Source organism: Gorilla gorilla, chromosome 13 (assembly GCF_029281585.2).
Source record: "Gorilla gorilla gorilla isolate KB3781 chromosome 13, NHGRI_mGorGor1-v2.1_pri, whole genome shotgun sequence".
Taxonomy (NCBI): domain Eukaryota; kingdom Metazoa; phylum Chordata; class Mammalia; order Primates; family Hominidae; genus Gorilla; species Gorilla gorilla.
This window is the reverse complement of record NC_073237.2, coordinates 118,079,855-118,105,175: the sequence shown is the minus strand read 5'-3', so window position 1 is coordinate 118,105,175 and position 25,321 is coordinate 118,079,855. Positions and strand designations below refer to the sequence as shown.

The 25,321-nt window shown below is 53.2% G+C and overlaps 1 protein-coding gene across 14 annotated transcripts in view; it reads right to left on the bottom strand.

Annotated features, from left to right (window-relative positions):
• DAB2IP (DAB2 interacting protein) overlaps positions 1-25,321 on the bottom strand; it is a 218,262-nt gene that overhangs the window by 40,705 nt on the left and 152,236 nt on the right. The window contains exon 1 of one of the 14 annotated variants that reach the window (XM_031014442.3): positions 7,129-7,379. The exons of 11 other annotated variants lie outside the window; for them this stretch is intronic. In XM_031014442.3, the coding sequence (XP_030870302.3) occupies positions 7,129-7,307 (179 nt within the window). In that variant the 5' untranslated portion in view covers positions 7,308-7,379. Of the gene's footprint in view, positions 1-1,112; positions 1,371-1,905; positions 2,013-7,128; positions 7,380-25,321 lie in introns of those variants that run through there. 2 more of the 14 variants (XM_031014443.3, XM_055351831.2) reach the window with 2 other exon arrangements.

The window sequence follows — 25,321 nt, the reverse complement described above, 5'->3', positions numbered from 1 at the left end:
TTTGCGCCTATGCACACGCCCTCTGCTCTGAAGCAGAGGCTCAGAGAGGTCAAACAGCTTGCCTGAGGTCATGATTCACAGGCACAAGGGTGGAACAGGACACCTGGCACTTCGGCTCTAACTCCAAACTCTCTTCACTGCCCGTCAATGCCTCAGGTTTTCACCAAACCTACAAAAATCCTATGACCAAATGCACCAACTTTTAAGTAACTACAGGAAGCCTGGGTCACCAGAAATGTACTGAGCCCTGCCTTTGTCACCTCCTGGGTGGCTGTCTGTAAAACAGTGAGGACACCTACTGGCAGGCAGTCTCATCCACCCCCAGCCGTGGCAATGAAGGCGGTTAGGACCAACCTGCACTGAGACTTGGCTGTAACAGGCCCAATCCTTCCTCTGACTTTTTTTCAGAAATGGGTACTTGCCCAGTAAAGACGCTACCACACCAAAGTGATCTGGCTTCTGACAACTGTTTCAAATATTCAAGCAGAGCCAAAACACACTCCTGGCCCAGACACAGTCTTCCCAGTCTCCCACCCGCCTCCACCCCACCCAGTGGGCCTGGGCCCCATGGACTAGGGAGTGGAAGCAGGAAGGGAGAAGAAAAAACAAAGTTCTGCTGAGGAGCTAGGGCAGAGATACCATGGCCCCCAAACCCCAGTGCAGCCCCACCCAGCCAGCCAAAGGTTCGGCCACTCAGAGCAAAGGCCAAGCTCCTCAGCTCAGAAAACTTGTCAGCAGTCCCTGGCATTTCCCAGTTCTCAACGGAGCACACCACAGGGGACACCGCGCCTGGGGGACAGAGCAACTCACACTGGGCTTCCTCTTATTTTAAAAACTAAAAACAGCAACAGTGCTCTTCTTGGTGTCCCGCTTTTTCGCAGGTCCCTCCTAACCGTTTCTACATTCTGGGCCGGCAGTGGATGTCTGCGTAGAGGGGCAGAGACGGCATCCCAGGGTGCTCTGGAGTCCCTCCTGGGACCAGCTCCTGTGACAGTCATTCACTGAGGGTGTCTGCTGACGCCCAGCTCATTCAGGTCTCCCTGGGCTCTGAGGCTGCCTCCCTCCTGGCTTTCCCAGCCTCTCTTGTTCTAAGCTCCGCTCAGGCCACTCACCATCCCTCAGCATAGCCACCAGGCTCGGGAAGCCGAGTGGCCGGGCGAGCCTTCCTGCTGTCCGCTGCTCCTGGCTGGCCCCGGCCAGCCTAGCCCCGCCCTGCTCCCAGACATGCCACTCCAGCCCTGTCCGCTGGGACTAATCATGGCTAGTTCAACAAAGGCTATGTTCCAACTCTCTGTAATGTGCTTTTAAAGGGCCAGTGTCCTACTTGGGCCTGCTGGGGTCTTAAAGGTACAGGTCCCTTTTTCCTATACAGGAAACAGGAAAGAAAAAAAAAACAAAAAACGAAACTCCAAAATTCATGATCAGGTTAGAGGCCCTCGGCTTCTGAGGAAGATTTTAGACACAATGAACAATAGTAAAAATTCAAAGTCCACGAAGGTCCCAAAGAGCTCAAAAACAAAACAAGGAAGCTAAACCTCAGGAATAAGAGATGGGATAGCAGCCCTCTTTGGGCACTATGTGCTGGGCACAGCACTGGGTACTTTGTGGCCCAGTCTCATTTGTTCCTCACCACTCCACAGACAGGCATTACCATTGCCCCATCTTTCAGATGAGGAAGCTGAGGGTGCAAGGGCTCCCCAGCTCACCTGGACTTCATGCAAGTCAGCTGCAAAGCTGGGCCACACCCCGTGAGGTCCATCCCAGCCAGAGTATTCCTCCCACCTGCTCCCTCCACGAGGCCCTGACTGCTCCATCCCACCTGGATCACAGGCCCCAACTGCTCCACATCCTCCAGTGTCTCTTCTTCATGATGAAGAAAGAAGGGGGCGAGATGAGGAGTCTCACCTGTCACAGGTGCCCCACCACCAGGCTTTCAGTTTGAGCCTCAGAACCCTGTGGGGTCGGGTCTATCTTTTCCTTCATCTTCCAGATGAGAAGACTGGAAATCATGGCTTCTGACACAACACGAAAGGAGAGGAACACTAGGGGAAGGTGAAAGCAGAGAAAAGCGGGCAGTCAGAGGGAGGATGCGTGGAAGAAAAGGCAGGTGCAGGGAACCAAGGCAGATGGGGGCAACCGTCCTTCCAAGCCCAGGACTCAGGCAAGCTGGCCAAGGCCCTTCCACTGTCCACAAGAGTGGAGCTTCTCCTGGGGCAAGGGTGGGCAGGGCCTGCCTAGTTACTGGAATAGGAGTGGGATGGGGAGAGGAAGGGAAGACAGACTTGACTGTCTGCGTCTCAGCACCTGGTCTACGGTACCCTCAGAGAAGCGTGGGCCATTCTGGCACCTGGAGTGGCTGGGCCCACAGTAGGTGCTGTGTGGCTATCTTCTTTTTTTGAGATGGAGTTTCACACTTGTTGCCCAGGCTGGAGTGCAACGGCGCAATCTCAGCTCACTGCAACCTCTGCCTCCCGGGTTCAAGTGATTGTCTTGCCTCAGCCTCCCGAGCAGCTAGGATTACAGGCATGGGCCACCACACCTGGCTAATTTTGTATTTTTTTAGTAGAGACGGGGTTTCACCATGTTGGTCAGGCTGGTTTCAAATTCCTGACCTCAGGTGATCCACCCACCTTGGCCTCCCAAAGTGCTGGGATTATAGGCGTGAGCCACCGTGCCCTGCCCAGTGTGGCTATCTTTGGTCAGAAAAGCCAAGGCCAGGAGGCGTCTTCAGGTCCAACTCCACAGGGGCTGAGTCATTCAAGGATTTAGCACCCTCACTCTGTTTCTGTGATGCCTGGAAGCCAAATAAGTTTCAGAATGTGTAGCCTGATGGTAAAGAAAATGAGCTCTGAAGCCAGGCTATGTTCAAACCTGGACTCTGCCACTTGTAACCTGTGTGGTCTTAGACAGGTTAAGTCACCTCCCTAGGCCTCTCTGTTTCCTCCTCAAAAATGGACATAATATTATTTACCTCATGCGATTGCCGAGAGGATACAGAACAAAGCCTGGCTGAGAGTGAGCGCGTAACAAAAGCCCGCTTTCAGCTGGGGTGAAGGAAGCTGCCCCAGGATAGCTGGAGGCACAAACAGGAAACTAGCCTCTTGGGTAGTGACTGTGGCCAAGTCATTTCTTTCTCTCAGCCTGTTTCTTTCTATAAAAGGACCCTCAGTGATTTCCAGGCAGGACCACCCCTCTGCCACCTTCCAGATGCCTGCTCCGTCCCATAAGGAGACAAGGACAGAAGGTGAGAAACACTGAGAAAGGCTGGGCTGTGGCCCAAATCCTTTGAGGCCTGAAAACAACCTGGCTCGGCTACCCAAGCCCAGACTAAGCAAGTCTGCTGGGTGAGTAGGAGGGGCAGAGCAGGAGGGAAGCAAGAGCCTAAAGCCACACAGGCTGTCAGGAGGCAGCATAAGTGGCTTTGCCTCTCCGGAAGGGGCCCTGCCTCCAGACCTCTCTGGGTTTGTCTTCCATGCTCACGTGTGGTCATGGCATGTGATCCGGCTGAGCTCACCTTACCTATGGGGAGTTCTGCATCAGCCATAGGGCCATCCTACATGCCTGTTGCAGAAACAGCCTCCCCAAAAGCTACAGGCTTTGCCGCAAGCATCCCCAAGGTTCAACAAGGTTCAAGGCTTGCCTCATCCTATCTTCCTGGAGCCGAATGCATCTGGTGCGCATGTGGGGAGAGGAGGGGGTGTCGAGCATCAGAGGAAACAGGTGGGTGGGAGGCAGAAGGAATGCCTTGGAGCCCTGGCAGAACATCTGGCCACTATTCTTGAGAGGTAGTAGGAGACCTGGGTGCCTTACTACCTCCCTTACTACCCTCCACCCTTACTACCTCACCCCCAGGATTAGTCAGTAAGAAGAGGCCCACTTTGGGGGTTTTGCAGGCTCAGGCTCCAATTCTGGTTGTGTCATTTAGCAACTGTGGAACCCTGGACAAATCCTTTTACTTTCCTGAGTCTCAGTTTCCTCATGTATAAAATGAGGTAATACACTATCCCCTGCAGATAACAGATGTAAAAACACTGGTTAACCAGGAAAAGCATTTAACAAAGCAACTGGGAACCCCAAACTCAAATATCTGAGTGCCATTCATTCAACAGACACTGAAACCCACCAGGCGTCTAGCAGACATTATGTTATCTCCAGCTGTGTATGCCAACCCTGCACCCTCAAGCCGATGCATTCTGAACCCTCCCCAGAGCCAGCAAAAAGTCTTGGGGCAGGGTTGTTGGGGGTGAGGGTTAGAGCTCCTGGCCACCAAAATATTGTGTAAAACATCTCAAACTTCTCCAGAAGCCAAACACATAAAGGAGCCTTCCAGAGAAATACCCTTGGTGTAAAGGAAGTCTAGTTCTGCTCTGGGAAAAACACTTGAGGTAAGCCAGGCTCCAGGATACTCTTATTTAGGGGCCGTGGACCCAGAGAGACTGGGTTAAGGAAAGGGGCTGACGGGGGGAACACAGGGTCAACAGACTCAGCATTCAGTCCAAAAACGTGACAGGGCACAGTGAGCAAGCCTTCCAGAGAGTGGGTGGAGAGGGCTCAGAGAGCTGGGAAAGATCATTGTGGGGGGCCTATCGGCGCTCCTGAATCCGAATCTCCAGGCTGAGATCCACTGGGTCAGCTGCTGCTGGTAAACCTACGCTGTGGACAGAGAACATTCAGGCCCCTCCCTGGCCCTCCCCTCCTCAACATCCTGGGCCGGCTGGGTCCTCCCACACTTCTTTGCTCACTGCTGTCCCCGCCACCTTCTCACCTCCTTTTCCTACTCAACACACCTGTCTGTTCCGACACCACTGGGTCTCCTTGAGGACACCAAAGGCCTTCATGTTGCCAAAGTCAACCAGTTTCTGTGCCTTACTACCCCCTGAACCCAGGCCACCCTGCTCCAGCTTTCCTCTGTTCTCACAGGCTGCTAGCACCTCACCTCCTTTCCTCCCGGTGCTGGAGCTCCTCAGGGCTGTTTCGGAGACACTTCCTTAGCACAACACTTTCCTTTGGTGATTCTTTCCACTCCCATAGCTCTAAATACCTCCAGCATGCTCACGACTCCTAAGTGTATCCCCAGCCCTATCCTCCTCTGAGCTCCGGACCCATGTGTCTCCATGCTTGCCTGACAGAGCCTCTGGGACACCTCTCGGAGCTTCACGTCTGAAATGTCCAGCGTGGAGCCTCAGTAGCAAAGCCAGGAGCCCTTCCTTTCCCTGGCCTTTGGAATCCAATCCAACACAAATCCTGCTGCTACCCCCTCTGAAATCCCTCATACCTGTTTACTCCTCTCCATCTTCCCCAGGCAGCCTGCTGTCCGGGCAGCCTCCCCAACCACTGGGCTTCCCCTTACCCCTACCAGGGGAGTCAGAGGGACCCTTCAGAAATGCAAATCAGATTACTGAACTCCTCACCTTAAAAGCCTTCAATTACTCCCCACTGCACTGAATAAATCTGAACTGCTACCCAGGTGAAAGACATTGGCAGTCATGACCTACCTACTCTCTGACCTCATCCAGCAACACCCAACGCCCCCCCACCACACACACCAAAGTCTCTGTTTCCTGCTCAAGGACTTTGTACTTGCTGCTCCCTAGGCTAGGAGTTCTTGCTCCAGCACACTCTAACAGCAAACTGGCAGGCTTCTGGCATCTTCTGCAACTCAATCCTTCCCTGACTGCTCCATCTACAACAGGTCCTGCCCTGCCCCCATTACTCCCTAGTGGAACACTTGGCTTGTTTCCTTCATAGCATCTTGCTCATGCAGCTAGCAAATATTTAAGTGCAAACTATGTGCCAAGCACTATTTAGGCACTGGGAAGACAGGTGCTGAACAAAGCAGACAGAAATTCCCTGACTCACATTTCAGTAGGGGAACTTCACTATGTTTCCCAAAGCAGAATCACATTGTTTCTCTGCTTATTTCTTATCTGCCTCTCCCATCACAAGGTAAGCTGTGTGTGGCCAAGCTCTACGTGTTGTATTTCTGTGTCTTAAGAGAGGGTCTAACACGGTATAAGAGCTCAGTAAGTCCTGATGAAATCAAGATGCAAAAACAAGACCAGAGCAGCCAAAGAACCAAACCCCAAACCCTGAGAGACACAAGAAATCAAGAGCCAGGTCTTGAATGCCTCCCATGGCGTCTCTCCCTAACCCTGGGGACCTCAGGTGGGAAGGAAAGCTTCTGTGACAGCCCAGCCTTCTGGGGTCAGACAGAGGCACATGTGGCAGTTTCGTTTAACTGCTGGGGAACAGGTGGATGACTGCAGGCCTGAGAAGTTAGGGAGGCTTCTTGAAGAGGCTAGATCTGAACAAGGCCAACCCACACCTCCCTCCCAGATCTAGGGAGGAGGAAAACAAATTTGTGTTTTAGGGCTCTGATGTCTGATGTTCTTTGCTCTAGCAGGAAAGAAGAAAAAAAAACCCTTTACTTTTATTAGTGTCTGGATCAATAAAAGTTTTAGAAGTAAAGCTTCCCTCCTGCAATACTAACTGAGAGAGAGAGAGAGACAGACGTGGATTATTAAATCTGTCTCAGAGAGGCAGGGCTGGGAGAGCGCGAGGGCACAGGGGCACCGGCAGTTTCCCCCTCACCTGTGCTGGGAGCCTCTGGCTAAAGGCCCTCATTAGCCCTGCAGCCTAGGGTCAAGGCCCGTTCCTCATAGCTCACCCACCAAATGCTGGTTCCCTGAGCCTAGGTCAGCAGCCAGGCCGCTGGACGCCCACCTTCCAGGTGCCCCACAACCCTGCCTGCTTGGCCTTCTCTGAGCTGCGCCCTAAAGCTTCCCCCTAGCCCACCTCCCCACCTCCAGGTTGGAAGCTCCAGGAGGGCAGGGCTTGCTTCCCCGGAGGAGGAACCAGTTTAGCAACCCCAGCCCCCACCTTCACTCTTCCTCCCATGTCCAAGGGAGTCCCCCATTCAGTCCCCCAAGCCTTGCACTTTCACAGCACACCAACAAGCCCTGCCCACTGAGGACTCAGTCCTGGGACCAGGCCTCATTGGAGAAACAGCTCCTCACCCTCCAGCCCGACCAAAGCCTGTCTGACCCCATACCTGGCTGGAGACCCACCCACCGGGGAGGAAGTTTCCTTGTGGTGTCTGTCCTCCCTCCCACAGGACTTCAAACAGACCTTTGTGGTGGGAGCGCAGGCCTCTCTGCTGACCTGGTTCTGGGCACTTGCAACCCCCGAGGCTCTGGAGCCAGATCTGGCTTCCGAAGATGGCCAGGTCTCCAGTGAGCAGCCCCTCCGGCCCGGCCCAGGATCTTGCCGAAGTTGTCACTAAGAAGTCCAAGGCCACAGAGGCCCATTCCCAAGGGTGGTGCTCACCCAGGCAGCTCTTCTGGACAGATTAGGGGGCCTCTCGGCCGGGCCGGCATCTAAGAGGTGAGCCTAGGAGGGCTTCCCCTTCCCGAAAGGCACGTGCTGAATCTGTGTCTTCCAAGCTGAAATTTCAAAAATGACTTAAATAAACACAGTGATGACAACATCTAAAGGTTTCCGTGTCCTTCAGGAAACAAGTGGAAAATTACAGTCTTCCATACAGGTAACCACATGGCACAACCTCCAGGTCCAAGAAGACGAGAAACACTCCTGAAAGCAAACTATCACTTCCAGCCATGGGAAGTCTCCCTCCAGGGGCCTCTGGGCAGGGTGCAGGCCAGAGCACGGTGCAGGCCAGAGCACAGAGGTCTGGGTCAAGAAAGAGGGAGGAGCCGTCCCTACAGGCTCCTCCCCTAATATACTGACTCCACCCAAGGTCATATCCTGCCCCAAGCCCCGCCTCTGGGCCTTTGTATTTGCCATTCCGTGGGCAAGGCTGGTTCCTCCTCATTCCGGTCTCAGACCCAAAGTCCCGTCCCAGGAAGAGGCCTTCCCTGATCTCTCTAGCTAAAGGGGCAACTCCCACCTCCCAAGTTATCACCCTGCTTCATTTTCTCCACAGAACTACCCTGAAGTCATCTTGTTTGTTTCTGTGTTTTACCCATCATGAAAATGTCCGGTCCACGAGAACAGGGACCTGCACGCCCCAGTAAGCCCAGCACACCTCGAACCAGAGCCTGGCACAGAGTAGACACTCGACAGATGTACTGAATGAATGAATGCATTTTTCAAGCTGGTCTGAGCCAGGTCAGCCAGAGCAGTGGAAGGCAGGAGCGGGGGAACCAAAAGATTTGGGGGCGCGCCAAGGTAACCTCCCCCGAGCGCTGCTCCCAGAGCATTCCGGACTAACGTCGGGCTGCGCCACGCCCCAAACCCTCTCCAGCCCGGAAGCGGCCAGGCCCAGCCCCAGCCCTCCGGGCCCTCCCACCCGCCCCCCACCCCACAGCAGTAGGCCCAGCCCTTCCCAGGCCCGGCAGCGGGTGACATTCCGCGGCCAGCTGCCTCCAGCTGCAGCCACTTCCAGCTAGCGACCCGCCGCTGCGCTTCGGCACGCCGGGCAGGCGGGACGCGCAGGCCCCGGAGCGGGGGTTCGGGGGTCTCTGCCTTGCAACTCCTTCCCTACCTTCGTGCGAGTCTGGGTCCCCACCGGCCCCGCCAGCCCCTCACTTGCCCGCGGCCCGGCTCTCGCGGCGCATTCCAGTTTGGCCCGCTGGCCCCACCCCGGGTTCGTCGGGCTTAGACCAGCGCAGCCCAGAGACCCAACCAAGGCAAACGCTCTCCCTTCCCCACATTTCCATTCCAACATTTTAACAAGTGAACACAACTGAGGTCCAGACAAGGCCAGGGGTTTGCCTACCATGATCCCCTAACCCGACTCCCCACCCCGACTTGGGTCTAGACAGCCTAAGCTGAGAAGGGCACTGGGTTCCCAGGCAGCAGTCCCGGGTTTTCTCTTTTGGAAAGCACCCGGCTAGTCCGGCAGGACAGAAGGGAAAGGTCGGGTGCAGGGAAGGAGGAGACAGGCTGGTGAGCTGTGTGAGCTGCCCAGGTTCCTGATTGCGCCCAGAAGCCCGGGGGCAGACAAACCCCTGCCCCACCTGCTGGCCTGGAGATTCATCCTTGGGTCATTTAAACACGGAAACAAAAACCCGTAGGGGAAAGGCACACCCAGCCAACCAGGTATTTTTGCCTGGGGTCACCCTTTTTCCCATCCCACCAGAGAAGCCACCGCAATGGTATCCACTTACTGAGTCTCTACCACATGCAGGGTATCATACCGTCACACCTCCTTCCCTTACAGCCACCAGCAAGAGGTGCTAATCCAGCTGAGGCCAGGAACCCGAGGCTGCACAGCCTCCCGATGTAAATATGAACAGAAGCCAGTGGGAGAACAAGAGCCACACCCTGGAGTCCCACCTAGGTCCTGCCCAGCTCCTCGCATCCTCCACCCTAAGGCATCACAGACCCCAGGTCAGTCCTTGGCAGTTGCAGCCTGCTCCACTGTTTTAGCAAACAACTACTGAGCTCCTACTAAGAGGCAGGCTGTGTCAGGCACCTACTGTGTACAGGCAGGCAGGATACTGTCTGGGGTTATTGCAGGACTGGTGAAGAGGTTTTACTGTGTCCCCAGCAGCAGCCCCCAACCTGGAAAGTCCCTGACTCATTCCATCCCCTGCTGGGCCCTAGGCTCCAGGCTCAGCTCTGCCGTGCACACAGGCCAGGCGATCCAACACCATCCCGTCTGCCCACATTTGCATCAGTCTACACCACCAAAGCCCCAAGAGCTACCCAGCTCCCCCTACTGCCTAAAAGGCTCCCAGCCAGAAGAGCGCTTAGTGTCCTGTCCCCTTCCTTCTGAGAAGTTTTCCCTCAGAGCTGTCATCTGTTTATCCAATGTCTTAATAAAATTTCCTAGCAGAGGAGAGGTGAAGATAGAGTCTCAGAGAGGTCCTGGGGCCAGAGAAGCCCCCTTTGGCTCCAGAGCAGCCAAACCAACAAGGAAGGCGAAAGCAGAGTGCATCCTCTGAGCACCACCTCCTTCCAGGGTGCAGGCTCCAAGCCAGGTCTGCTCCCACTGATTTCATGATCATGGCAACAAACAGGCAAGGCAGATACTGTGACCACTTTATAGATGAAATCAAGTCTGGAATAGCTAAGTCATTTGCTCAGGTTGACCCAACTACATCTGAAAGTGTGCCTCACCCCTCGACAACTGTTTTTGCACCTTTTACTAGTCCCCTCGTTTCCCTGCTCAATCTGAATACTCCTTCCTCCTGGAAGCCTTCCTAGATTTCCCTCAGGCAAGATGCATCCCCTTGTTGAGTCATCCCCACTGTTATAATATCTTGTTATAAGAAAACAGGGCCCCATAACAGGGCCTTTTCCTTTGCATGACAGCTCTCATAGTAAGGAGTCACGAGCTAACAAGAAATGAGCCTGCATCTGAGGGTCAGAATATGTCCATCTCCAGTGGGTCTCCTACCCTCACCAGCTGTCTGCTGTTGCTTCCTCTGTGCCCTCCTTCCTAGCCCCTGCTCAGAGGTCTGCATAATCGCTTGCAGGCTCCTTTCAGCAACATCTTTAGTAACACATAAAAGTACAGAGTACACAGTGACCATTCTTGGCCACGTGTAGCTGGGGGAATTTCAGAAGCTGCCCTGATCCAGTCACTCCTGGTTTCAGCATCTCCTGTGGCCACAGAACAAGCCCAGAGCCTTGGGCCTCGCCCATCAGTAGGTCCTACCTGTCCCTGCACACTCCTCACCTTTATACCTGGAGCTTATCACAGGGAACAGTCACAAAGCCCGTCTCCTTTTTTACTCTTCCCAGTGCATGCCCCGCCTTTCTCACAGTCACACACTTGCTTCCACGAGGCTCCCCTCCTGCCCCCATTTCTAATTTTCATTCACCTTTCAAGGCCCAGCTCAACTGCCCCCACCTGAGGGAAGCCTTCCCAGTGGCCCCGGGCACAGGAAAGTGCACAATCTCTCCCTTTCTCTGCCTGAATTCCTGGTCTGACTCCCTTCTCCTGGCTACTGCTGCCTGCCCTGCCAGGCCTTCCTTGGGGTCTGTTCATCTCTGGTTCTCAGGGCCTAAGGGATTCCATACGTGAGTGATGGAGAAACACACACTGCAGGCCGTCTTCTCCCCAGAGCTCAGGATGCTCCTGTCTTCTTTCAGATCTGAAGATGTCCTCAGCAACTGGGCTAGGCTCTCTGTGGGAGTCTGAAACCCTCCCACCTCAAAAAGCTTCCCATTTCTTTGAATGACAAGAGAGTCTGGGCCACGACTGTCAAGGAATACCTCCAGGCAACGCCTGTACATCCCGTGGGGAGAGATGCATGCATCCTGGGAGAGGAGACATCTCTTCTTTCTAGAGACTGAACAGACGACAGGGGCTCTTTCTAAAGGAGGGTGCTGCTAAAACCCACCAACTGCCCCAGGATCCATCTGTAGGACAGAAACAGGTACAGGGCCAGAGACGGATGCCCTGTAGCAAAGTCAGCCCAGGGCCTGGCTGTTCATGAATAAGGGCTTCTGAAGAGACCACAGTTGTACCACAAGGTACAAGAGACCACAAGGGCTTCTGAAGAGACCAGTTGTACTTAGCTGAAGGTGAGAAAACAAACTTGGTATTAGATTGAGGGCCAACTCAGGAAGTAGTTTCAGTGCACCAGCTGTTAATTTATGTGAGTACATTTATACTTGTGTGGCTTTATCATCATCAACAAACAGCAAACGTGTCCGGGCACCTGCTATGTGCCAGGCCCAGCGCTAGGTATTTTACAGACATTATCTCCTTTAATTCTCCAAAGAGCCATAAGCTGTGGGTATCCATGCTACATTTTACTAAAAATGAAGCAGAAGCACAGAAAGGTTGGAAAAGTTGCCCAAGCTCACATCGCTAGTTACTGGTGGGAGCTGGGATTCTAGGACCCTCAACAGTCTGGCCCCAGCCTGTCCCTCGGGTCTGAGCTGCCAGTGTTCAACACTTCAGAGCCTCTGCTCGCTGTTCCTGCCCCTCAAGCTCCCCACTCACCTAGTTTTGAGCTGTGTGGGTGGTTAATGTATGTCGTCAGCCCACAGCCTCCCCACTCCCTTCCTCCTCACCACCTATTCAGTTCCCCCAGCTCAGATCCCCTTCTCCCTCCAGACCAGCCAGGCAGACTCCTACCCATCTGGCTACCTCTGCCCCACTACCAGCCTGGTCGCATCACCTCCGCCTGCCAGGCCCCCAACCAGTGTCTTATGGTGATGACTTTGGCTGGCAGAGAATCCTGGAACCTTTTCTCCACAGTGATGTTGACACATGTTCACTCCAAAAATGTAATGTTTCCATCAAAACATTTAGTGGGAGTAAATTCCCACCCATGCGACATCTCTAAAAAATATAGAGTAAATTTACTCGAACAAGCAGTGAGACATGGTCAGCATTTTTCTTTCTTGGTTGTCACAGTGCCAAGTACTAGGCAACACCCAGCACAGTGTGCCAGGGGCTGAATGCTACCAAGAGGCAACGGAAAGAGGACGGTTACAGTTTATGAGCCTGTGACTGCTGGTTCTATTGTACAAGACGCCGGGATCAACCTGGGCAGTCCCCTCAGCCCTGGCCCCCCAGAGAGTCCAGTGCCACTCTGGGCTCCCACCAGAGCCATTTCTGTGTCTGTGGCTAGGTCACTTGCTGCTTAGTCCCCAAGTCCTGCGTCCACCCCACCAGAGTAGGGCCCAGCCATCACCACACCATGTCTACACGAGGTCCGAGGCCTAAGTTCACATGCATGCTTCCTGAAAGGTCAGGGAACTCAAGCCTCCCTAAACACTCCCCAACCCTGAGATCAGCAATAATATCGTGGGGTAGTGCAGGGAGATCCTGCTCTACACCCAGACCCCAAAAGAAGAGATCTAATGCCAGGTACTGTAACCCGGGCACCTGGAGGTCAGTGGTTGTGGGTAGGTCCCAACCAGCCCCACCTCCAGCCCCAGCCCCAGCCCCAGCCCCAGCCCCAGCCCCAGCCCCAGCCCCACTGGGCAATCTGAGATGACCATGAGGCCAGAGCAGTCCATTCTTGGGGCAAGCCCAGCACTCTGCAGCAAGAAGCTGGAGGAGACAAGGAAAGGCCCACTGGCCACCACTCTGTTCCCACTTCCCCATGTAACCAGACAGCAATTCTATAACAAGACAGCATTTATAACCACTATGCCTCGCCTCCTTAGATACTCCCTACTTCAAGGAGGGTAGAGGGGCAGCCTCTGCTTTGGTTTCCTCCCAATGTTTCTCTAGACTCCATTCCGTCAGCCATCTGGCACAGTGCTGCCATGTGTGATATTAACTTCCTTGCCATGACATGTGCCAGAGGAAGAGAGATCACTGTTCCCATTTTACAGATGTGAAAACAGGTGCACCGGGTTAAACAACCAGTCCAAGGCCACCCAGCTGGGAAGGAAGTGACACCAGGAGCCAAACAGGTGAACAAGACACCCGGTCTGTCCTCAGGAAACTGGCAGTTTAGTAGAGAGGGGAAGGTACACAAATATTAGGACCAAACAAAAAATATATATATAACAGGCTGTAGGCCCAGAAGATGTCGTGAAAAGTGTCCAGGGCAGGGCCTGGACCAACAGGGGACCTAGAGAGACTGCAGGAGCATTTCCAGTTTGGGAGCAGGGAATCAGGAAAGGTATCTGGAGAGAACGATGTCCAAGCATATCCTTCTTCAGAGATCTGTGTCCCCACCAACTTCTGTGCCTGGCACATGGTGCACACTTCTCATTGCCAGGAGGGTTAACCCAGGGCAGGCTGCTGGCATGTACACTGCAACCCATCTACAACAGGACAGCCCAGCCCTGTGAGGTATGTCAAATTATGCCTCCTTTACAGGTGGGATCAGAGGAGCAAGGCAGTCAGGTTCTTTGCTCCCAGTCACACAGCTAGAAAGTGCCAGCTGTGCCTGACTCTAAGGCCTGCTTCTCCCACAAGCACTTCATTTCTCTAAGCCTTAGTATCCTCATCTGCAGAAACTCTGCTGCAGATGCACCTCCCCTACAGATAGGTGTTGGACATTAAATGTCTAATACCTGAAGCCTAGGTCCCTGGAGGTGCTGACCACACAGTTTCGGGGCCTGGACCCACACTGGCCCAGGGACCCTGCTCCTGCAGCCTGCTGGGCGAAAAAGGAGAGGGTGATAGGTTCTATTCACTGACTCCTCTCTTCCTGCGCCAAGCTTCCCAAGGAATGGCTACCAATATGGAGCTATAATTGGTGAGCCTGGCAGTGCAGGGCCCAGCAACAGACCCGGTGGGTGATGCTGTTGCAGGAAAACAGCTGAGCACAGCAAATATAGCCGTTGACCCAATTCAGTTCCGTTCTGTCTTCGAGAAAATAATTGAGTTTAAATGAATAGGTTTCCCATGTCCCCTCTGGCCTCGGGAAGGGTGGAAAGGGAGAGGAGGGAGATAGGAACAGTTCTTCAGGCTTACTGTTGCTTATTTTTGAGTCATTAGGCCTGTGAAAAGTTTCTTTCTTTCCTTGGCGGCCAGTGGGGGTTGGACATGGCTGGGAGGCGCGAGGTGGAGTGAGAACCACACAGCGTGGAGATGAGGATGGAGGTTCAAGTCCTGACCTTACCAACAGCTTTGTGGAGTGGCCCAGCTGGTCCCCTCTGGGCCCCAGGCTCCTTATCTGCAGAATGGGAACACTATAACCCCACACACACCCACACACCTCCCAAGGTTGCTGGGAGGAGCCTTCCAGGGAGAAAAGGAGTCTGAGGTGAACTGAAGAAACCAATTATTTGCCCTATAGGAATATAGGCCCACTGAAGCCACATCTGTCTTAAAATAGAAGCCAGAAACCTAGATTTTCAGGTGAATGTTTAAGGTAAATGTTCTAGTGTTGGTGACTGATTTTAAACAAACAAACAAAACAAAAACTTTCCACCCCATCGGGCCAAATGAGACCTGTTTGTGGGCTACATCTGGCCACCAGCCATCCATGTACCATCTCTGATTTAATGACAACGTATGTAAAGCAATTAATGGTGTGCTAGAGTCCTCCTACCTGTTTACTTATAATTTCTTTGATGGAGAGGCCAGGCCTACCCCGCTTGATAGCAGAGGTAAGGAGCACCCTCCTCCTCAAGGCTGGACTCCTTCAAGACTTCAGAGGAGAACATGGAGGAGCTGCTGCCCCCTATCCCTTACTGCAGGAAGGCAGGTGGGTATGCTGGGGCTGGTTTTGTCATAAAGTTAAGGGGACCTGGGCTCACCTCTTGCCCAGCCCCAAATTCTCTCCTGGGGTCTCAGCTTCCTCTTCGGCAAAATGGGGGTTTCTGAGAGGACCAAATGAGAAAGAGAAGGCTTAGAGATAAAGGGTGAGAACACATGTCAAGTGTCCCCAGAGAAGTAGTGCCAGCCAGTGGAAAGAGCCTGTGAGCTGGCATTTCCCCCTTGGCTCTTGGCTGTGTGAGCCCAGGGAGGTTACCTAACCTCTCTGCACTTCAGTTTCATCCTCTGTACACAGGAGATAAGAATCTTTGGGACACAGAGGTGTTGTGAAGATTAAATGAGCTGATGACTGTCAAGTACCTGGGAGGAAGCCTGGCACAGAGCAAAAGACTAAAAAATGACAGGCATTATTACTATTGTTGTTGTTATCTTTAGTGAAAAGCATGCCAGAGAATTATGATTGGGTGATTACAATAATGTAACTCAACCAGGCAAACTTGTCGTTAACAGATGAGGCCACCTATAATTAGCACAATTAGTACATATGCAAATGATGCTGCTTAAATACTGGAGAAGGGTGTTCTTTGAAGTGTGTTTAAATAACCCCTTCCCCTGGCTGTCCCCCCCTCCCCAAATCTCATTTACACTATTAATAACATTAGCAAACATTTTCTTCATAAAGCTAGATAGAATTCCACACTAGTGCATGTTGAAATCAAGAAGCCCCTGCCCAGCCCACCTGCAGTCATTCTAGAGCTCCTGGGCCAGCTGCAGGCCTCCCCACCCTCACTGGCTCCTCTTAAGTTGGGCACTAATGCCCCTCTCTGATACAAGGAGCTCTGGAGGGTTGGGTATGTATTCTTGGCATGGAGCAGGCCCTGTATCTGAGGACAGGATCTCAGTAGCATTAATACGACCCGTGAGTTCCCTATTGGCAGGCATATCACAATGCCTACCTTACATCTGAGAAAACCCAGTCTTTGAGTTAAGGAACGGGCCCAAATTCACGCAACTAGCAAAAGCTGCAGTGGAACGGGACTCAAACTTGGATCAGACTCCTCCCTCTGGGGTCTGCTGTTCTCACTATGGCCTGAAACTGCAGTTCCCACAGACCTCTCTAACTGATGAGCCCACAGGGTGTTACTCCAAAACTGATCACAGGATGCCTCTTAGAACCAGGGGCATCAACAGACTGACCTGGGTTTTGAGTTGAAGAAACTGAGATTCAGAGAAGTACCATGAGTTGCCCAAGGTCCCACGGGAAGAAAGGAGAACAAGGGCCTAGAACCCAGGGCCTCCTGCCCTGGGATCGCTGCTTTTGCATTCAGATCTTTCAAAACAATTCCATAATATTCTCCCCTGTAATAGCTGGGTTGATACTTTAACTATTCCCTGTATGCCCTGAGCCCAAAAAAGACCCAGGCAGACAACAGGTGCTTATGAAATGTTTGCTGAACTGGACTGTTTTCTTACAAAAAAAGACAACTCTGAGCAGCTGGAACAATGAAGGCATGCAAAGGATGATGGGTGGTGGCTCAGGGACAAGGGAGAAGGCAGACAGCCCTGTATGGGAGAAGGAGATGGAGGTGGGAGAGCCTGGCTACCCTCAGCTTGGGAAGGCTTCCTTCAAAGCATTTCCCTGCTGGATGCCTGCCCAAGAGAGAGGCAAGCAGCTGATTCTCGGCTTTGAGGGAAAAGGAAATACACAAGTGTTAACAGATACATTAGCTCCTCACCTGCCCCTGCAGTGGGGGCCCCCAGCATTCCTTTTCTCACCATTTCTTCGGGCCAAGAAATTGAGGCTCAGAGAGATGAGGTCATAGAGTGGTGGAGAGGAGGGCCCAGTCTCTTTCTTGCTCCGCCAAACAGGCTCTCCTGTTGGGCCTTCCCATCACACCTCCTCACTCCTCTGATCCCTGGCTTTTTGAATCCTAAGGGAGCCTTGGCAATTATGGTGAAGACAGTTGCCCTCACCCTTGCCACACCCCCACTGCCATGCTAAGGCACGCTGGCGCCTCTATGTGTAGGCACTCTGCTAAGCCTCCCTCTTAAAACATATGTTAATCCTCACAAGTATCTTAGGAAATGGTTACACTTTTTGTCCCCATTTGACAGAGAGGGAAACTAAAACTCACTACAGAGCAAGTCACCTGCTAGAGGCCACAACGCTGTGAAGCAGCTTCACCGCAGGCAGTGCAGCTCAGGAGCCTGAACTGTTACATCAGTGTCTCTGCTCCAAGGTGGGGCTTGAGGGATCTCCAGATGGGGAATGGAGGTGAGGGGGTAACAAGTGTCCAGGCCAAGAGCAGGACACAAGGTATCACCTCTCAGAGTGCTTTATCCTGCTGGCACTCATTCAACTGTCCCCCTGCCTCCAGGCTAAGCTATACATAAGCCTGCAGTAAGTCCAGCACAATATTTTTGAGAGACCACCCCACATCCCTACTCCTCTCCACCTCCCGTCCCCAGCCCACCAGCATTCCAGGGTGGGGAACTGAGCTCCTGGCAGTTGGCTGAGCTCAGCTGGCCTTGGCACCAGTTCCTGAAGTACAGTATGAGGGAGTAAAGTGGGGAAAGAGACCCTTCCCCTTGAAGATAAAGGGGAATACAGGGCTGAGCCCTCAGTCGCCAGCTTCTTCCTCCCTGTCCCAGACACCTTCTGTAGAAAAAACCCAACTCAGTTTCTCCCCTTTCCTTTTATACTCTCACAAAGCAGAATACTTTCAACACCAGATGTGGTGGGGGCAGGAGGGGTTGTCCCCACACACCAAGCAGGCGATTAGTTGGGCAGCAGACACCAGCCCAGATGTCTTCTAATTTTGTTCCATTTTGACATTATCTACCTGGAGATAGCATCAGATCCACAGGTTGAGGGCTCAGTCCCCAAGACTATCCCCCCATCCTTCAGATGCCAATTGCAAGCCCCGCGTTGGTTTACCAGTGCTTCCCACCGACTGGCTATCAACTGGGTTTCCCATAACCCCCTCTTTGGGTTTGATTAATTTGCTGCAACAGCTCACAGAACTCAGGGAAATATTTACTTCTGTTTGCCAGTTTATTATAAAGGGATACCGATGAAAAGATGCATAGGGAGAGGTATGTGGGCAGGGGCGTGGAGCTTCCATGCCCTCCCTAGGAACCCTCCAGGAACCTCCAAGCATTCAGCTATCTGAAAGCTCCCCAAGCTTTGTCCTTTTGGGTTTTTATAAAAGCTTCATTTCATAGGCATGACTGATTAAAGCACTAGCCATTGGCGACTAACTTAACTTAACTTCAGCCTCTCTCCCTGCCCCAGGGGCTATGGGGTGGGCTGAAAGTTCTAACCCTCTAATCCTGCCTTGGTCTTTTCTGTGACCCCTTTCTGAAGCCACCTAGGGGCTGCCAGCCATCAGTCAACTCATTAGCAAATAAGTAGACATCACTTTAAAGAATCTAAGGATTTCAGGAGTCGTGTGCCAAGAAACCAAATACTGTATATATTTCCCAGTGTCACACCTTTCCATACCTACCCTTACACACAGCCAAGGACTTGCTTCTAAAATCGCTGATCTATCTAGGTCCCATCTCTTCTTAAAATCCTTCCCAGCTACTTTCAGGATCAAGTCCATACCCTGCTGCCTTCCTGCTACCTTCCCCTCTATTCCTTGCACTCTCCAGGCCCAACACATAGCCGCCCCGTGCCCAGTGATACCCAACTACCTGGCATGCCCACAAGCCCTTTCCCTCCCTCAAGGGAACCTTCACCTTCACCCTGTGGCCCAACCACCAACTCAGTGGAGCCTTCCTTGAGCGCTGGTAGAGTCCTCACTCCCTTCTCTGTTCACGCACAGACCCTCTAAGGTGAGGTCTGTTGACCCATCTGCATTGTCAGACAGCAGGAGCCCTTGAGGGCAGAGATTGGCGTGACTGTCCCCTGCCCCCTGCCCACAGCAGAGCGTACACAGAGGAAGCACACAGGAAACAATGGCTGGAATTTGCTGCACTGGGTACCCCAGGGTCAAAGAGGCCAAATCTAAGGGTGACCCTGGGCAGTGGAGTCTCTTGGAGATAGACCTGACCATAAGCCCCCGAGACAGGTCAGACCAGGGCCCGCCAATTGGCTCTCCCAACCTGGCTCGTTAGGGGAATATGGACACTGCCAGGCCCAATCTTTCCATGGATGCCTGACAATGGCTGTGTCGAGAATCACAGGAGATGAAGTCATCGCTCCCAGAAATAGGCTGATTAAGAAGACGTGACGACAACGCAAACAGCAAGGCTGGACACACACACACATACACACGCGCGCACACACACTCACTCACCATGTGTTTCTCCACCCTGGGAAGCCGGGCCAGGCCTGAGCTCCTCTGGGAAACAGAAATCGTGCCAGGAACCAAAGCCAGCACAAGAAGCCTGGAGGCGGCTGGTCTTTGGGAGTGGCTGGTGCCGGGGGTGCTCTCCTCAGAGACTGTCTTGCAAGGGTTCCCTGTCCTGACCCTCACTGAAGTCCCCGACCTGCCCCTGGCCCTCTCAGACCCTCATGGTTCACCCCCTCCTTGGCCTCACCCCTCAATCCCCAGGGTAAAATCCTACCCACCTTTTTGGGCCCCCTCCCATTCCTGTCCATCCTAGATTCTAGGGAGGTGGGAGTGTCTACTGGCTGAGACAGGGCTCAGAGGCCACAGACACTGGGTTAAAATCCTGGTTCTGTCCCGCTGCAGCTGTATGACGTTGGGCTAGTCAATCTACCTCTTCTTTGAGTCTAGTTTCCCCATCTGTAAAATGTAGACAGCAATGTGTCCACATTATGGGGTACAATTAAATGTTTGTTTGTTCATTCACCAACTTTCTGTCAGGCCTGATTCTAGGTGCCAGAGACACATCAGGGTACAAGACATAAATGTTCTACTTGCATGTGGCGTACAGTCTAGAGTGTGGGAAAAGTACACGAAGTATGTAACAACATCAGGTGAACTCAACAGCTAGAGACAAATGCAGAGCCAGGTCCAGGCTAGAGGATGGGAGGGGGCTGTGTTTGACGGGGTGGTTGGATTCACACTTGAATGAAGCGGGGCAGCAAGCCACACAGGTATCTGAACAAAGAATGTTCCAGGAAGAGAAGAAGAGGGAACAAGGACAAAGATGTATGCTGGAGCACTCGTGGGGCAGGGAACGGGGAGGGGTGGGGGAAGTGCAACTGGAAAGGTAGTCAGGTGCTCCCCATTCAGGGTCCACAGGAAGGAACCTGAGTCATAACAAGTGAGTCCTGGGCAGAGAACTGACTGAAAGGGGAGCAAGTCTAGGGCTCGGTGCAGGGTCCAGTGGGGAGCCATGACGGCAGGACACACAGCACACAGTGAGGGTGTGTCACCTCAAGCGCCAGCATGAGGGAATCCTCAGTAAACAATCCCCCATGTTGTCCCTGTCACTATCCTCGTTACCATCAACATCCTCATCATCCCCAACATGGGCCCAGGCTCTGCTGCTCCCAAGGCAGAAAGACTGTCAGGCAGACTCTCAGAGAAGCCCTGGGAGGTGGGCAGGGCTTTCTGCCCCATTTGACTGATGATGAAGTACTTTGATCAAGGTCCCCCAGCAGCAGTGGGCAGGGCCAAGGTGCCTTAAGCCAGTGCTCCACCTCGAGTGGGCTCACCAGCCTAAGCAGACAAATCTTCACCATGCACCCTCCTCTCCGCCCTACCCCCTGGGCCCAGTCCTCCACCAGCTCTGTGTCTTCATCCACACAGGGCCTCTAGGGGAAAACACTGTACTCTAAATGAAACAACAGCTCCAAGTGTCTGCATTGCACAGATGTCAGTTCTTTCCCATCCAGTTCTTTGCTTACTGAGCAGGAGGTGCTGCAAGACCCATCAGGTGAAACCAGGGTGGGGAGAGTTCCTCCCAATCTTAGCTTACAATCCACTTCCTCCAGGGCTCCCCTGAGCCCAGACCACACTCCTCCCTGGACCTGGTTCCTGGCTGTCCCCTGTTCTGAGCAGCAGGGAGAACCTGAGGTAGAGACAGTTTCATCAGGGGTGGCAGGCACCTCTCCCACCTGACTGGGAGCTCCTCCAGGGAGGCAGGGACTGCAGCTGATTCCTGTCTCTGTCCCCAGGGCCAGGCACAGGTGAGCAAAAACAGAAATAACTCAATCCCGAGGATCCCCTGGGGGAGCCCTGTGTGCTCTCGAAGCCCTCAGCCAGCCAGCCTGCTTGTTGCCTCCCTCTCTGCTGGCTGAGGCAGCCCATGGCCTGAGTCTGTGTGGCACTGCTGGGAAAAGACCACGCCCTCTTCCTTCCACAGCCACAGACTCCGTCCATGGAGGGCCACCCAGCACCATAGCTATGGGACTAAAGGCTGTGGGTGCTGGGAGAGAGGGCTCTGGGCCATGGCAGCTAGGCTCCCTCAGTCCTTCTGCAGGCCAAGGAAGCAGGAGTATGCTGGGTGGCCTGTTCCAGGCACAGGGACGTGGATAAGATCATTTCATTGGCCACAGAAAAAAGTCTGCAGAAAAAGTCCCCGACCAACAGTCCACCGTGGCTTTTGGTGGAGTAAGAGATTCTATGGTGGGAGTGGCATAGAAGTTTTGTTACTTTTTGCTTTATAGTGCCTGGAATTTGGTACTCTATACTTGCAATTTTTTTAACTTATCTTTTTTGAAACATAGTCTCATTATATTGCCCAGGCTAGACTCAAACTCCTGGGCTCAAAGGATACTCCTGCCTCAGCCTCCCAGGTAGGCCTGCAGTCATAACTTCCCTTTTTCTGTTTCTTCCCCCTGTCTGCCACTCCCCCCATGATCCACACTTGAGTTTCTTCTTCAAACCCACTGGCTGTCTGTGTGGCTGTCTACTCTACCAGTCAGTGGGAGCCCTGGGTTTCAGTCCCCTCTCTGGCCCAAGGCCCTGCATACAGCAGGGGCTCAATGAAAGTTTCCTGGGCAAATCTCTGGGACAATCTGAAGGACCATTTCTGCAGGTGATCATTTAGAAGAAACTCAAATGTGGATCATGGAGGGAGTGGCAGACAGGGGGAGAAACTAAGAAAAAGGCAGAATTCATAACTGCAGGCCCCGAACAGGAAGACACCCAAACAGGCTTTGGCCAGAGCCGTTCAAACCCTCTGAAGAATGCAGGACTCCTGCAGGGGAGGAACAGGAAAAGGAGAAGGGAAGAGCCCCTTTCCAAGGGTTTTTAGGTGTTCCTGCAAAAGCCCTCCTGGCCCAGCCCAGAACCTGAAGGAGCTGCTGGCCGGCAGGAGAGCAAATGCAAATGGCAGGGGAGGTCACATGCATGCATGGACAACGGAGAGATCGACAGCCCCCATTCCATAGCTTTCCTGGAGATCAGGATCGTGTGTCCTGGAGGTTTCTCTTAAATACTCATGACCCTTCTTCCCTGAGCTCTTGCCTGGCCAAAGCCTCATTTATGTGACGATGTTGGGTAAACACTGCTGACTGGAGGGATGGACACAGCTGGAGGCTCTCAGGGCAGCCTGGGTCAGGCCTGCAGCATATCTGCACGTCCAGGGCATGCAAGGATTCCATGACTGGGTGGGGCCCCATCAGTTCCGCCCCTCACTTCCCAGTTCCCAGCTGCCCTGAAAATGCTCAGGCAGATTCCCACCGCCACCCCTCTGTCCAGGTGCCCCCTCCCCAGGAAGACCTTGCCTATTGCCCTCTGCCCATCTGGGTTTTATCCAACCTTTAAGATAAAGGTCTTTAACTAAAGAGTATGAGCTGTATTTGGTCAACATTCATGTTTTGTTTAGCCCACACAGTGTTGACATTTTTAAATTTTGAATCAAATGCCAACATTTAAAGATGTGAAATTCTAAAATGTCACAAAAAAACCTCTAGATTTTTGGCTTCTCTTATAAATCCAAAGGCCTGCCACCAAATGCCCAGTGCCATGGTGCAGGGGCTGCTGCCCCCCTTAGCAGAACATGTACTCTCCAGATGGACACAGATGCCACTATAGTGGTGGACTGTCACAGCAGGCAGGACATGGCAGGACCTACAACACATCAATCCTTCTCCCAGGATCCCACTCAGTGCCTGGCACACAGCAGGGACTTGCTTATTGTTTGTGGAATAAGGAATAAATACACAGCCCTTCACGGTGCCCAGGATTTCCTGAGTGCTATGCTGCTTCCCTGAGAGACTCCCACAGCAGGGACAGAACAATGCCCTTCCTTCCCGGGGTCCTGGTCCCACAGCTGGGCACACCTGCAGCAAGACACTGGGGTGAGCCTTCAGGCTGCATCCAGATCTCCCCATTGTTATTTGATCTTTACATCAGAAGCTGTGCCACCTAGAGCCCAGCCAAAGTAAGAGCAGTGATCCTGGCACCTTCCTGCCTTCTAAAAAAGGTGGCCGGATTCCTCCCCAGCCCATGGACAGTGATCCCCAGGATTTCTGTTAAACTGAAAAGGAGAAATTTGGCAGCAATAACTCACAAAGCCAAGGTTTCCTCAATGCTCGCCTGCAGGAGGTCTGCCCCTCTTTGAAGCTGGTAACCAACTCTTCCCTTTTTCTTTCGAGTAAATGAAACCCCACAGGGTTTTCAAGGTCAGAGTGGCATTGGCAGGAAGGGTTCTCTTTGTTCTCCTGCCTCTGACTTACCCCAGACACAGACAATTGTCCCCAGCAACCAGGTCCTTGGTAGTGGAAGAGGAGGCCCCTGCTCCTGCTGGGTGGAGCCCTGAGGATGAGCCAGGTGCCTACTGCAGCCCCCAGGAGCCCTGCTTCCTGGGATACGGATTCTCTGTTGGCCTGGCTTCCCTGCCAGCCAGGGTGCTCTATCTCTTGCTGCAGGGGTTGGAAAGAAACAGCTGTCAGCCTCCAGGGTGTGCTCACTGCCCAGGGAGCAGGGAGTGGGCAGTGGCTGGGGCTGGTTCTGCCCCTCCCTGGCTGACAGATGTGACCTGAGGCTACAGCCCTCCTCTTCCTAAGCTTCAGTTTCCTCGTTTGGAAAACAGGGAAATAAATACCTGATCTGAGACAATCAGACTCCTAAGGGGACCGGGAGGAGCTCTGTGAATCATAAAGTGCCACGCCGAAGTTAATTATTCCAGGGCCTGGCACAGTACCCGGCACGCAGTAGGTGCTCAATGTATCATTCATGGTACAAACATTTACTGGGCACCTGTGCTGGGCCAGGCTGTATGCTAGGTGCCAGAGGCCCAGAGAGGAGGCCTGGGCCCGGTCCACAGGAGATCTGCCACTCCACAGGAGACAACTGCCACACCCTGAGATGCAAGGAAGTAAGGACCGAAATGCTATGGGACCCAGACACGGGGTGAGGGGCTCAGGTCTTACAAGAGCCCCACCTTTTGGCTGCTGGGCAACAGAGGCCAGAGTTGGAGCTGCCCAGCTGTAGGCTGCCTGGCATCCTACCCATTTTCCAATAGGGCCCAGTTGAAGAGAGTTGCCAGGCTTGGTGAACAATCCGGCTCACTGAAGGTGTCTATGTGCACCTGGACACATGCCTAGAACCTAACAATGAACCTTGTGGGCCATACGCTCTCTTAGTGGCCCCCACACCTGCTTGGGGAGTAGACTACAGGGCCCCTGCCCTGAGAGGAGCTGCCACCCCATCCCAAACAGGTGGTGGCCACCAGAGGACTTGAGAGTCATGTTGCTGGTGGTTCACATTTTGGCTCTGCCTCTTACTAGTCCATGAGACCTTGGTCAAGCCACCAAACCTCTCTGCATCTGGTTTCCCCATCTCTAAAACAAGCACACCTCTCAGGTCACTGTAAGCACTAAGAGATGAAGCACCTGGCACAAAGGGATGCTTATCCTTGGGCCCTCCTTCCCCCAGTCTAATCTGGCACACACACGGGTCTGGGCCAAGCCTCTAACCAGCTCACCTTCTCTATCTCTGCCTCTCCTTAATGCTGGCCCCTGCCCTTCCCAATGATTTCTCACTCTCCCGATGCTCCAGGCCCTTTCCCACCTCTCACTGCAGTCTCAATGACTGTCCCAGGAAGAGAGTAAGGTTTTCATCCTCTGAGCACTAGGCTCATGGGGTTCCCTCTGCCTAAATGCCCTTCCCTGCCTTGGTTATGTGATGAACCCACCCTCTTTCAAGCCTCAACTCCTGTCACTTCTTCTGTGAAGTCCTCCCGGATTCCTTGAGAGATGGCCCGACTCCTTCCCCAACCCCCAGCAGGGAGGCACAAAAGCAGCAGGTCAGGGTCTCCAACTTCTTACGTGTCCTTGGGTACATC